General features: G+C 50.3%; 1 protein-coding gene across 1 annotated transcript; it reads left to right on the top strand.

Annotated features, from left to right (window-relative positions):
* The first annotated feature begins 9567 nt into the window (after nucleotides 1-9567).
* Nucleotides 9568-11302, top strand: LOC122366170. The gene has a single exon (XM_043338083.1). It carries the CDS (start codon nucleotides 9650-9652, stop codon nucleotides 11300-11302), a length of 1653 nt encoding a protein of 550 aa, XP_043194018.1. The 5' UTR covers nucleotides 9568-9649.
* The last annotated feature ends 2348 nt before the right edge of the window (nucleotides 11303-13650 follow it).

The raw sequence follows: 13650 nt of genomic DNA, 5'->3' as shown, positions 1-13650 counted from the left end.
TGAGCATTCAACTCGTGGACCGACTATCACGTTCCAACTTGGTTACGATTACATGGCATGCTTTATGAATCGTGAATTAAAGCACTTTTATCGAACTTTCATAGGAACAAATCATGTGAATACGTTATACAATATACACGCTCCCATAGTCCGACTCCATACATCGAAGTAGCCGGAGGAAGCTTGTTTACATGTTCAATGGTTACATGTTTTGTTATACATGTTTAAGTCCACATGTAGGGGAGAGCGGGGCCAGTTGAACCACTTTTTATATATTGACATGCACAGCGAGATCTACTTGTTATATCAAAAAATGCACAATGCCATGAAAAAATATGCTCTTTTGGCTTTATTTTAAGATATGTAAAACTATGTTTCAATCATATTTTGCTGCCAAACGCATGCTTATAAAACAGCTCTACGCCCGTTTCAAATGACCCCGATGCGAGGGTCAATTGAACCAGCCCATGGGGTCAATTGCACCTATCCTTAACAATGGGATGTTTTCCTCTTTAAGGCCACTTTCTTAACCCGCGCCCGGCTGGGGGTCCTGGATTTCCACGCCCTGCTGGGGGGGGGGGTGTTTGAACACCCCCCCTTCTAACTCGGCTCCTGGGCCACGTAGCGATACGCGGAAGGCGGCGTTCGAAAGAGCGTCAAAAATAATGACGAAATCACTTCGGTCAATTTTTTGGTCAGGTCAAAAGTCAGGTCACCAGAGGTCATTGAAGGCAAAATTTCGCCGATTTCCAGATCGAATGTCGAAAATTTCCAAGAGGCCAACGCATAACTCGGGAACCAATAGAGCTACAGCGCCGCGGAAAAGCGCATTCGATAGCCCTATTAACGCCCTTTCTTAGTAATTTTCTCAGATTTGACCTAACGTCAACGGTTTTGCCTGCAGGGGGGTAAAACTGCAAAAATAGCCGATTTTTTTCGGAAACAGTTTTTCTGCAATAACTTTTGACCCAAGCCTTGTACGAGCTTACTTTTACCGGCATCGTGTTCCTCTCGTCAAGACGCATCGAATGAATTATAACTTGACCTTGAAAGGTCAACTTGAAAATTTGACCTCAGGTCAAGGTCATGACCTGACCGGAAAGGGTCATGTTGCATATCAGTCGATCCGTATCGTCGAGCTGAACACATCTAAGGTGTTTTCATCGCTCTAGCATGCCTCTATCAAAAGTTATTTGCGAAAAACTGTTAGATACCATTCGTGACCTAAGATGACCTCAGGGCATAAACAGGGGTCACGGACACCATTTTCATGTTCAGTGTGTCTAAACCACTTGTAATTCAGTGTTTGGGAGTGTTTATAATGTCTTTCGTCCAAAAGAGACGCATTTCAATTTTCTCCCATTGACTTATAATGGGGAAGTCGCAAAATTGACCTGACCTTAGGTCATCGATATCGAAATTCTGAGATAAACATTTTGTACATGCTATTGCTCTTAGCAATCGCTGAAAGTTTCAAAGCGATCGGTCATTCGGTGTAGCTATGACAGACATTGAAACTTTTTATGAGGTGAGGTGATTTCAAGTGACCTGGTGACCTGACCTTGAATGACCTTGGTCTGAAATTTTCACAACATGTGTAGAATTGATGCATGATAAGGTCTACCAAAAACGGCGGCGCTCCGCGCCGCCGTTTTTGAGATATTCGCGAAAAACCACAAGGGGGGTGTTCAAATACCCTCCCCCAGCAGGGCGCGGGTTAAGGAGATATTTTGTCCGGTTTACTTTTCCAAATGCTACATTCAAAAGGTCGTTGGAAAGCTAAAAGTGCAAAGTTCCTCATAATAGGTAGGTGACATAAAGTACATAGACTATGGTAAAATGGGCGGATGAGAGAAATGAGAAATATCTCAGGCTATAGTGTGCTTTCAAGCAAAAGGCTGGAGAAAAAGGGGTCAAAAATTGAGCTCTATTAAACTACTATTTCAGTTTAAAAGCTCATTTCAAAGGTGGACTATTTCCTTTAATGTTTACAGCCCCTGAACAATAACCATTGCAAAGGTCACCGGGGTCCATTGAAACGGCCTGTGGCCCTGTTTCAACTGACCCTCAGAGAGGCGTTTCAATTGACCCCATCCGCTCCCGCCATCTCGCACGCGCCGTAAAGCACATGTCAAACGAGCTGGAGGGACGGCATCATGTTGAATGAAGGGCCAAATAAGGTGTTATTCCGGAGCCAGGAGTTCTTCTTTTAGCAAACAAAGGTATATGAGATATCACAAAATATTCATAAAAACGATTTCTCCCAAACGCCCCTCAAAAACACAAAAACAAGTGTCAAATCAAAATTACCGTCCGTTTGCCGCCCAAACGCCGTTGACAAAGGAAGTGGTCGAGCACGGATGCGCAGTGGTGTCGGCAACGCCATATGTTGCATATTGTTGAAAATAAAGCCATGTTTCATCTGACCCCGTGTTTCAACTGGCCCCGCTCTCCCCTATAACAGACAGAGATAATTAGGTATCCATGGCAACGCCCAGCAGATATACACCAGACATACATCCGGTATGGGCACCAAAGGCCACCTGCATGACCTAGTGTCAAAGAGCGGATTTCTGGCAAAACTCTGCAAGCTATGTATGTAAGGATATGCTCCAAAAACGTTTAAATCAGATACATTTGAACGTCCGTTAACCCGCGCCCCACTGGGGTCTGTGTATAACACGCCCTACTGGGGGGGGGGGGGGGGGGCTATTCATAGCCCCCCCTCCTAACTCCGAAACTACTGGGCCGATCGTCAAAATTCAAACGGCGTCTGATAGCCCCGGAAAAACTGTCGAGCGAAACCTAATTTCATTGACCTCGAGGTCACCGATGACGTCACAGGTCAGGTCAAAGTAAAAATTATTAGCACTTTGGCTTGTTCACATTTTGGGCTCTCGCCGCCGTCTTACAAGTCAGATCAGGCTCATTTTTGGTTTCCACACTCGTGAACAGATGCTCTAGATACCTTGAGGGTACCAAACTTGTACTTTGATTTTCAGGTCAGGGTCAGGTCATCACAGGTCACGAAAATATTATATCATGCGTCGGTCACGTGACACATGTTTTATGGTCCATTTAGGCCATAGATTTCGAATTTGATGTCGTCTGTGTCATTCAAGGTCATTTTGAGTCGAAATTAGCTTAGGTCAGGTCACTTTCAGGTCAAAAAAGGTCAAATTTTGAAGTTGAAATTTTTCAACAAAAAAGGTGTCTATTGGATGCAGTTTGAGCTCAGGAACACGATGGTGCCATTTATATTGGTGTACGATGCCAAATACGTACTGAAAAATTGATTTGAAAAATTAATAATTGTGAATTTTTTTGCAATAATGCGTATAACTTGGCCATTTTTGAAGATATTTAGCTAAAACTTGCTAGAGTTAGTCATAATCATGCGTTCTGTCACATATATTCCGGTTTTTTCGAAAAGTCAAAAACTTTTTGAAAAAAATATAAAAATATAAATTTTGTAATATTATTATATAAAATTTTCGAAATTTTCAAAATTTTGAAAATCCGAGATAGCAGTTTGATAGCGCGGTCAATTCTGAGTCCTTTCATGCAAAGAAATTGGATCTAGCTTAAAAACTGAGCTCTTGGGAGCGATTGCCGTGGTTCCATGTTTTGCGTCGAAATCGGACGAACATGACGTCACTCTGACGTCATTTCCGGCCGACCTATGGTAGCTACGAAGTTCAAATTTTGACACAAGGTGTCAAATTGATGCAGCCGAAGGTACTGAAAGTTTGGCGTCAATTCGTCAAGCGGTTTGGAAGTTATTGCAGAAAAACGGGAGGGGGGGCTATAAATAGCCCCCCCCCCAGTGGGGCTCGGGTTAAGCCATGGGACATGCGTCACACATGTAAAGGGAAGGTCCGTTGGTGTTCCACGAGCTCAGAAATCATGTTACACTTCCTGATAAGCAAATTTGTGCACGGCTCGGACATGGGGATCATCCGGAATCTGCTTGACAAATAGGTGATTAGAAAAAGGTAACCCCCGAAAGTATGAGTTGGACGATAGTTTGATTAATCAGAGAACTTCCAAACTTTTATTAAGTGGTAAACGTTGATCTACTCGTAGGCAAATGAAGACCAAATACATGAAAAACGTGCCGGATTATCGTCTTCATATACACAAGAAGAGCGGTGGAAACATTTTTGTATTTGTTCCCATGTTAGCTGTATATTTATAAATAAATCACTCCACTTGTGGTTTTCAAAGTATATGGATAACCTGCGTAATCTCTTCGTGATTATAAAAAAAGAGCAGAGCTTACGAGTATAACTGCGGCGTCCTGTCTTCAAACGAGGGTAAGATACCGCATCAGATGCTTCCCGTCCGCTCGGGCCGAATATGGGTCAGCAGTGCTAGTTGTGCCGGCTCTGCACTGTGTCATATGCTCGCAGGACCGGCCGGCCGGGCCCGCAGCGGTGACCGCTTACGGTCCCTTTTGTTCCCATCCGGGGTATTAAAGACAGTCTCACGTTTGAGCACTACAACTAGAAACCACGTACTGTCAGATTAATCCACCCTTACACCGATCATACGGCCTTTTCCTGCTCATCTACAACAAAAATAACACAAGCCACCTTCTGCGATCGGCCTAGTTGTTTCCGGAGTAAAAACAACTCCCAAAAACTTGCCTAGAAAACGGCCCGCACCTGATGCAGGGTTCACTGACCTGGGTCGGTCAATGACCCCGGGGCGATAACCCGGCAGCGGCCCGGACATGGGGCTCACATTCACCGAGCACACTCAATGGACGCGCCGGTGGGGCGGTGTAGATTTGGTGAGCCGTGCCCGGTGGCCCAGCGGCGGCCGGGCCATATCCTCCTGGTCGGCACGTGGGCTGGAACTGGAGCGGCGCTATATACCGACACCCGACACACCGCCGACACCGACACCGATACACTGCCGACACCGACACAGCGCCGGGCGGCTGTTTACCGACAACAATCGCCGGGCTACGGTTTCTACCTAAATACAAAATATATTTAACATATTATACCTAAAACTTCATAAAAGCTTAACCCTCGCCCATGTAGGGGAGGGGTTGGTGCAACCCCCCCCCCCTGAGGTTTTTCGAAAATAGTGCAAAAACGGCGGCGCGCAGCGCCGCCAAATTTTGGGTACCTTATGGGGCAAACCTTGCGCATCTTTTGATAAAAAAAATTTGACCGGGTCATGTCAGGTCACGGAGTTATGACGTCACAAAGGGAACAGCCTCCGGCCGGATTTTCACAAACTGAGTGCCAACGCCCGAGGTTTCCTGCCGGTGGTAGGGACATCGGTTGATGGATCGTGATGAAACTTCCCATGCATGTTGGAGCAAGTATTGGCTATCATATGGTATAAGAAACTTGACCGGGTCAGGTCAGGTCACGGAGCTATGACGTCACAAGAGGAACAGCGTCCGGTACTATTTTTGAAAAGCGCCCGAACCACTATTTTGCTAATTCTTGTCACCTCAATGGGAATATGCAGCAATATTAGCTTCTATAGGGAGCAAATGGACCTTCCAAATCCAAAAATACAATCAGATTTCAAAAATTTAAATTTTGATTTTTCGAATTTCTGCCGCCGACTGTGACCTTGCCGACTTCCGGCGCTCCCAACGCGCCATTTTTAGAGCTAGGGAAACGAAATACATACCAAACGATAAAGAATTGATCAAGGAACACGATAGTGAAGGTTTCAAGTCGATATCTCCCACCGTTTTGCCGCAATCGCCGCGGAAAGTTGAAAAAATCTATTTTTCCGAAAATTTGACCTTTGACCGGTCAAAAGTAGGTCAAATGTTGACCTAGGACCAAAAAATATACCACCAATCGCGAGATCTCGGCGAGAGCAATCCGTTGGTCTTTTCCGCTAAGCTCTACGACGCTCCGTTTTCAAACGCCAAGGGGGGGGGGTCGCACCAACCCCCCCCCTGCATGGGCGAAGGTGGCAGATCGCCGTTTACGGGCGAGGGTTAAAATGGTACGCGATCTGCATTTCAAAATCCCCATATACAGAGAGCAATCCTCTTCGAAGTTAAAACCTGCCAACATCCTCAACATTGTCCGCAAAACCTCAGAGGGAGACGTCCATTGCCATGGTCCAATATCAATCACGCTTTAGAGAGGGAGCACATTATCTGTACTGCCCACCGTCTAATTATTCTCAAGCCGCACAAGCTTCAGAGAAGATGAATGGGAGAGGACCGACCGGTGCTCTTTTACTGTCCACTGTAGTCGCCACGCCTCAGCTGCGGTATCTCACCGTGTAATACAGCGACCGTATCCTCTACCCCGCTGCGCTTTCAAACGCTGGAACTCGGTTCGGCCGCTCGCCGGACCACCAGCTGCCGGAGAGCGCATTCACCCCCGAGAAAGTCCTGGCGCCGCCACCCACGGGCGGGGGCGGGGGCGGGGGCGGGGGCGTCCCATGACCACTCTAACCGGCTGACCGATATCGGCGCGGACCCGCCGGACGGCCAGGTAGGTCACAAACATCCCGACTCGGTGCGTTCACCCCAGCTGTTGTGCTGGACGCGCGTCCGGCCCATTTGGGCGCTCGCGCTCCCATGGCCGCGGGCTGTGACCGCGGGGACTGACCGGGCCACCAGCCGGAACATTACCCGGTGCGCGCCGGACCCGTGCTCCGAACCCGGACCCGGAGAGTCGGAACAGTCCGCCCGGCCTCTACTCACAGCGCGGGAGAGACCGCTCCGCCCTGCACCTGCTCCGACACATGCCATGCATGTAAATGGAGGTTGGATCTGGCAAGTGGCAGGGGTACGAACTACCCTATATGCAGTACCGGCTACAAGGCACCACCAAACCACGGCTGCTCTATCGACGCTGGTTGAGCATCGCGTTAAACTTGCGTAAATGCATCATGGCCAGCATAGTTTGCCTGTATTGCATAATGCTCGTCATTTCTTTTATCGCTATCTAGTACCAGTATAACGCCTTTTGCGGCGACTAACGGAGCGAGCGAGAGGGTGGGCCTTGCACGTGCGAAATTGCGAGGGGGTACCTCCAACTGACTTGTGCACGGCACCTTACTAATCGGTCTCTAGCGATGTGCCAAATTTGAGCACAATCGGCCCAGCCGTTCTCGAGATCCGGAAGCGGCACCCTGCACGTGCGCACGTGCAAAATGGGTCCCAACTGACTTGTGCACGGCACCCTACTAACTGCTCCGTAACCGTGTACCAAATTTGAGCGCCATCGGTCCAGCCGTTCTCGAGATCTGGAAACGACCCCTGCACGTGCGCACGTGCAGCAGCACCCCAACTCTGGCACATGGATATGCATTGCCTAGTGGGTGCCTACCTACATGCCAACTCTCAGCGCAATCGGCCCAGTAGTTACCGAGATATTGCAACAATTACAAAAGTGACGCCTCTTCGTTTTGCACGTGGCACGTGCATAAGGGGTCACCCACATGCATCGGGAATAGTGCAATACTTGGTAGAAGGAATGAAGCTACCCTACAAAAATTACCGCATGTAAATCGGTCAAGTGGTTGCTGAGATATAAGCCTCGCAAAAGCGTGACCACGGCCGGCCGGCCGGCCGCTCATCTCAAAAATTTCCGTTAATCTAAGGAAAGACTACGCTCGCTTCGCTCGCTCCGTAATAATGGTATGTAGCATGTATTATGTAAGTAAGAAGTATGAGTAAGCAATGATCAACTTTTAATTTATATGATTCACGTTACTCGTTACGATAAAGTCACAGCGTGTATTGTCAGTACAAGCGGTTGGGCTCTCAATTATATAACACTTCAGCCTCCGATTTATTCAGCAGCAGCAAACTTTCCTTGTCGAAGTAGGTACACAAGGTCAATAAAGGGTTTCAAGGGCTTGACCCGAGGTAAAAGTGTCATTTGTAAATCCAATTCTGATGCGATTGTAGCTCTGCACTGGACACAAGTTTAGAATGTCAACAGAGAAGCAGCATTGCAATCAATATATCCAAAAGTTTCCTTTCTTTTCAGATACAACTAAAAAGTCTGCAAAAGGTTTTCATTTCTCAGCTTTTGGTATATTTCGAAGAGAACAGCTCAGAGTAAAAAACGCTCGACAAATGATATTGTGTCACGCCCAGCTTACCTATCTCACGGCATAAAACATATTTTGCCAATCACAAAAAGCACAACAGGCAGACTTTCAAGCCTAATAGGTTTCGGTGCATTTCAGCTTTATCCATGGTACCGGCCCAACTCTAATGCTCATTGCACAATGCACATGGCACTGTCCATCTTCCACAGCACCTTAATTTTCCAGTGGAGTAGCCCACCATAATCTCACCGATACAAGCCCAGGGCTGACTGCTTCAACCGCAGCTCTGTACACTGACTGAGTGTTGAGGTTGTTTTTCATTAGCCGTTGGCGCCGTTTTCCATTAACATGCAGTGAAAGTGGTCAGCGCTCCGGGGGGTGTCAGTCGGGTTGGAGCCGTCGGTGGTCGGTCCAGGTCGGTCAATGACCTCACCCCGTCCGAGCATTGGTCAGAGAGCTGTCCTCGACACAGCGCAGCTCAGTTCGTAGCACAGCGTAGTTCAACTTTCGCCGTTGGGTCAGACACTGCGCATTAGGCCTTCTGCAGCCAAGTAACAAGGAGCTAGAAGAGATATATCTGCATTCACTGGCAAAGCATGGCAAATTGGCAGTATCTTTATCCAGCATCACCGCTTTACAATCGCCGGTGAAAGACATGCATCCAATCTCAACGTATGTATGCACGCGTATACCCACACACAAACACAGAGGGGAATCCAAGAGGCCATCAGACACAAGAGAGCGCCTGTTGGGCGATGAGGCACGCAGGTATGGTGCCTGTTGTGTCACACCGTCAGTTCTGGGTCACCGGTGGTGACGGTGACGGCGTCACCTGACTGCTCGTGTCATCAGCGAACGGTCGAGTAACCCGAGCAGCGACCGGCCTTGGCTGGTGGCTCCGTCAGGGAGAGGCGACATGGCACGGGCCGTGTCAGCCTATACTCGGGACGGATGGGCCAGGTCAGCTGGCTGATACATTTTTAGTCACAGCTAGGTACTGTATGTATGAGAGTGAGAGCGAACAGACGCCAGCCGCCGGCCCGCCAACTGGAGCGGGGAATCACATTTTACAAACCTTACAAATCAAATGCAACCTCTGACCTGGCAACATTGCGGTCTCCGCTGTATCTTGTGTTCGCCAAAGATAGTCAGAACTATGAGTCACACTCAATCAGTCCCCTCCGATCGGCTCCAGCTAAGTTGAAACACCACTGGATCTTTACAACTGAACAATGAACATCAAACACCCTTTGGGCACAGGACAAGTTCCGTCGATTAGCCCAGCTTCTTCCGGTCTGTCCCTCTGGACAAACGGTCTGAGAAATGCCATCAGGGAAAAGATAGCCAAGTCGGACTGCGGACTACTTGTCGACAATGGACGACGTGCCCAGCGACCCTATAGCTGCATGGGTCGCTGGGCACATAGCATATAGCTCATATATATATATGGCACATAGCATATAGCGCATATAGCTCACCGTATATGTACGCGGACGACACCGCAGCACTGTGCGCCGGGAACTCCATCCAGATAGCCAAGGACAGGGCCCAGAGGGCTGCAGACGCCCTTCTCGCCTGGGCAAAGAAGTCGAAGATGGTCGTTGCAGCTGAGAAGACCCAGATGCTGGTGTTGTCACAGTGGCACCGCGACGCAGTCGACTGCCAGATTAAGATGGCGGGGAAGACAGTGTCAGCCACGGACTCCATCAGCCTACTCGGCGTGCAGTTAGACCGTCTCCTCCACTTCGGCCCCCACTGCCATAAGCTGAGGAAGAAGGTCCGCCCACGCATCGCGCAGCTGCGTCAGCTGTCCGGACGCTCCTGGGGCCTCGAGGAGGACCTGCTCCGGACAGTAGCCAGCGGCTATGTCCGAGGAGCCCTGGAGCATGCCGCAGCAGCCTGGCTTCCTGCCACGCCGCCCTCCCACGTGGAACTTCTGGAGAGGGAAATGAGAGCAGCGGCGAGAGTCGTCACGGGGTGCACTCGCAGCACTCCGTCGGACGCGCTCATGGCGGAAGCGGGCCTTCTCCCGGTATCGGTGAGGAGAAGGACACTGGCTGCGCGTTTCCTGGCCAAGGCGACTGCGCTCCCCCCGGAGGAGCCGCTCCATCGAGTAGCCGCGTCGGACGCCCCGGCCCGTCTAAGATCCGTGACGGGCTGGAGAACCCTGGGACGAGAGATGTGGGAGGCGGCCGGTGTCGGCCCCCCTATCGACCCAGTATCGCAGGCGAGCGTCCCCCCGTGGGAAGTGAAGAGCGGGGTCACCATCAGCCTGGACGTGGGACCACTACCACTGAATGCGACTTCCACACAGAAGAGAGACGCGGCGACCTGTCACCTAGGTAGTCTGCCACAGTGCGCGACTTGGGTTTGGTCCGACGGCTCGGTGGAGGGAGGCATCACAAACGGCGGCGCTGGCGTTTTCATCGAGGACCCGGACGGCCAGCAGCACCTACTCACGGTGCCGGCGGGGAACGTCTGCTCCAGCTACCGTGCTGAAATGGTAGCCCTCAGAGAAGCGCTGAAGTTCCTGCTGGACCGACAAACCCTCCCTCCTGAGCCGATCGTGATATGCACGGACTCCCAGTCAGCTCTGGCGACACTCCGGGGTGGCCCCTCTACCCAAACAACCCTCATAGGAGGAGAAATCTGGGCGGCGCTTCAACAGCTGGCGGCCCGCGGCAGGCGTACCTACCTACAGTGGGTACCTTCCCACTGCGGCCTGCCCGGGAACGAGAGAGCGGACGAGCTGGCGAAGCAAGCTTCAGCACTGGACCAAGAGGAAGTCCCCGTCGACGCCATGACGGTGTACCGCGCGGTGGCAAGGACGGCGCGGGACCAGTGGGTCAGCGACTGGCCGCGCGGATGGTACCGCAGCCTCATGGGAGCGAAGCTGCCGGGACCAGTCAGACACCTGGATCGAGCGGAGGCGGTGGATGTGCACCAGTTGCGAGCGGGGCACTGGTCAGGCTCCGCCCAGTACCTCCACCGAATCGGCCGGAACCCGTCGCGACACTGCCCGCAGTGCGAAGACGTGGACTGCCAGGGTGCCCGTTGCCCCCTGTGCAGAGAGACGGCGGATACTCCGTACCACGTCCTGGTCGAGTGCCCGGCCCTGATGGGCGCCAGGCTGCGACTCACCGGGACAATCAGACCCAACAGGGAAGAGGTGCGGAGCGACGGAGTTGTCGCGGCCCTGGCGGCCGCGTTCAGGACCCTGCAGAGCCGTCAGGCTACAGTCGACTGAGGTCGACCTGGAGGGAACAAACAACAACAACAACAACCCTATAGCTGCAGCAACATATCGCGACATGAGACGAGAGAAATGGAGCCGACTCAGGTGGCCATGAGGCCGGGCGAGATATGTTCATTGCTTATTTATCAATGTGCTCCCCTGACCGATAAAGAAACACTTTCGCCTCGTACTCATACCAAGAAAAGATTAGGTAGATATACCTTCTCATCAAATGATTCTTGCCTCTTGGCTTCGCCAATTTCGTTTCATATTTATTAATCAAGTTACATGAACTTTCACGTGTTATCGGCTGTGTAAGAAGCTAAACCATGTCACGACTGAAGCCGATTAAAAACTTCGCGCCGGATTTCGAACATATGGAGGTAACATGGTGCACCTCATGACACACCTGCTGCTTCTGTGCAAATCGTGCTGTGAACGGCCCTGAGTTTAACTGCGTCCAAGTCACCAGTTTCATTTTCAGCAGAATTACGTCACCCGTCAGATTCCTGGCCGTCGTATTTATTGATGATAATGGCTAAGACCTGCCCAAACAAATACAAAAATGGCTGCAATATATCGTTACGGGCCTGTTGACGACCGATAAGCCGCAGATCGGTCGTTGAACCCCGCGGTTCGCCGAATGGTGTTTTCGTGAGTCGGGGCCTTCGCGGCACGGTAAGGTAACTTTGAAATGACCTGTCTGGCCTACTTTCTGCTAGCAAACACAAGTGTCTACATGACTCAGATCGAGGATCTGCTATTTTTGCACGATGAAAAGATAGCACACTCACTAGCACGCCCTTTGCAACATATTTTTAACGGACCATGTATGGAATGTAGAACCTCCCTGTTGCTAAATGACTATGCCCACTTGGGGGGTGAGAGAGTACATGCCGGTACATTTCCTCAGCACAATTAAAAACTTATATCCGCTGTTGTGCCTGGTTTAGATACTCCATGGACCATGAGTAATTAGAATACAAACAGTCCTTCGAACCGCAATCACAATCAGATGCGATGGACTACTGAGCACATTGCTGCGGTGGTTCGCGGAAACTTTCACTGCCGTTCAGGGGCCGGACGCTGCGTTTGCAGATGACGCGGTGCCGTCGCCGCTCCTCAAACAGTCATAACCTCTGCCGCACAGCCAAGGCCACAGTGGTGGCCGGCCGACCCTGACCTTGTTCCGTCGGAACCGGCGGTTCCCGGACAGGGGGAGAGGTTCGATGACGGCGGCCGCCGACGGTGACGACAGGACCAGTGACCGTCGACGGCCACCGTCAGCTGCACGTGAGGTGTCCAGCTCTACATATTATACGGGGAAGCCCAGGCAGCTCACATCACGTGGTTGGTGATTATAGTTACAAAGCAATGCATCAGTGTTAACGTACAACCTACAAGTGAGAACAGCAGAGTTAGACTCAAACTCTCTATTGCAGCGACAAAAATACGCATTATCAAGTCACCCAACCCGATTGTGCTAGATACTTGTCGCACGCTTATACATACTAAGCTTGACAGCCTTCATCCCCAGCTGGCAAGTGAGCCCAGATGTTTCATCCTTCTCAATACCTCATTATTTCCAACGCTAACGAAGGAACTTTGCCGCACGGGCGTGCATTCGAGGGCCCAGAACAGCTGCGACGAACGCTGCAAGGGGCATTTTCTCCCAAAAGTCCCTGAAAATGACAAAATGTGCTGCTTCGCAGATCAAGACAAACGTCTTTGGATATGAGCAATGACATATTCTTTCTGCAATAGATAAAACGGAATAGCCGTAAATTTCGGACTATACCGGGGGAAGCGGAAGGGGAGGCAGTCACTTCAGAGACTCCTCGGACCCTCCAGCAGGCGCATGGAGTGGAAGGTGTTTGGAATGTGCGATGCAATATTATTTCATTAGCTTTAGCGATTTTTTATCAACTTTTACTTTTTTGCAAATACTTGACTGTGTGGCTAAGTTTCACACAATTCATCGTTATCGCACTGGGCAGACATACGCAGTTCCAGAGTCAAGGCTGAGTTGGTCCTCCGATAACTGAGAAGAGGATCGTAAATGTTATCCTTGACTAAGTACAGCTCCTGTGGCGGCCAGTGATAAAAAGCATTAGGATGACAAATACCCGGCATCTCACGGCAGGGCCCCTTCGGAGTAAAGGGGAAAGCTGGGTTATCCTTGGAATGACGAGGCGATAGCCTAAAGGTGTGGTGCGCAGCGCCAGAGGTGTTTTTATTATGAAACGATTATATAATGGTGACGGAATTTCACAAACAAATTCGAACGAAGCAAAAGCATCTCCACGTCGAATCAGTCGTACATTATTTGATCATTGCATCTGACCTATATCTCTCAAACT

The sequence above is a fragment of the Amphibalanus amphitrite genome, unplaced genomic scaffold, assembly GCF_019059575.1.
Source record: "Amphibalanus amphitrite isolate SeventyFive unplaced genomic scaffold, NRLGWU_Aamphi_draft 000789F_arrow, whole genome shotgun sequence".
NCBI lineage: Eukaryota > Metazoa > Arthropoda > Thecostraca > Balanomorpha > Balanidae > Amphibalanus > Amphibalanus amphitrite.
This window is presented reverse-complemented; position numbering and strand designations above follow the sequence as displayed.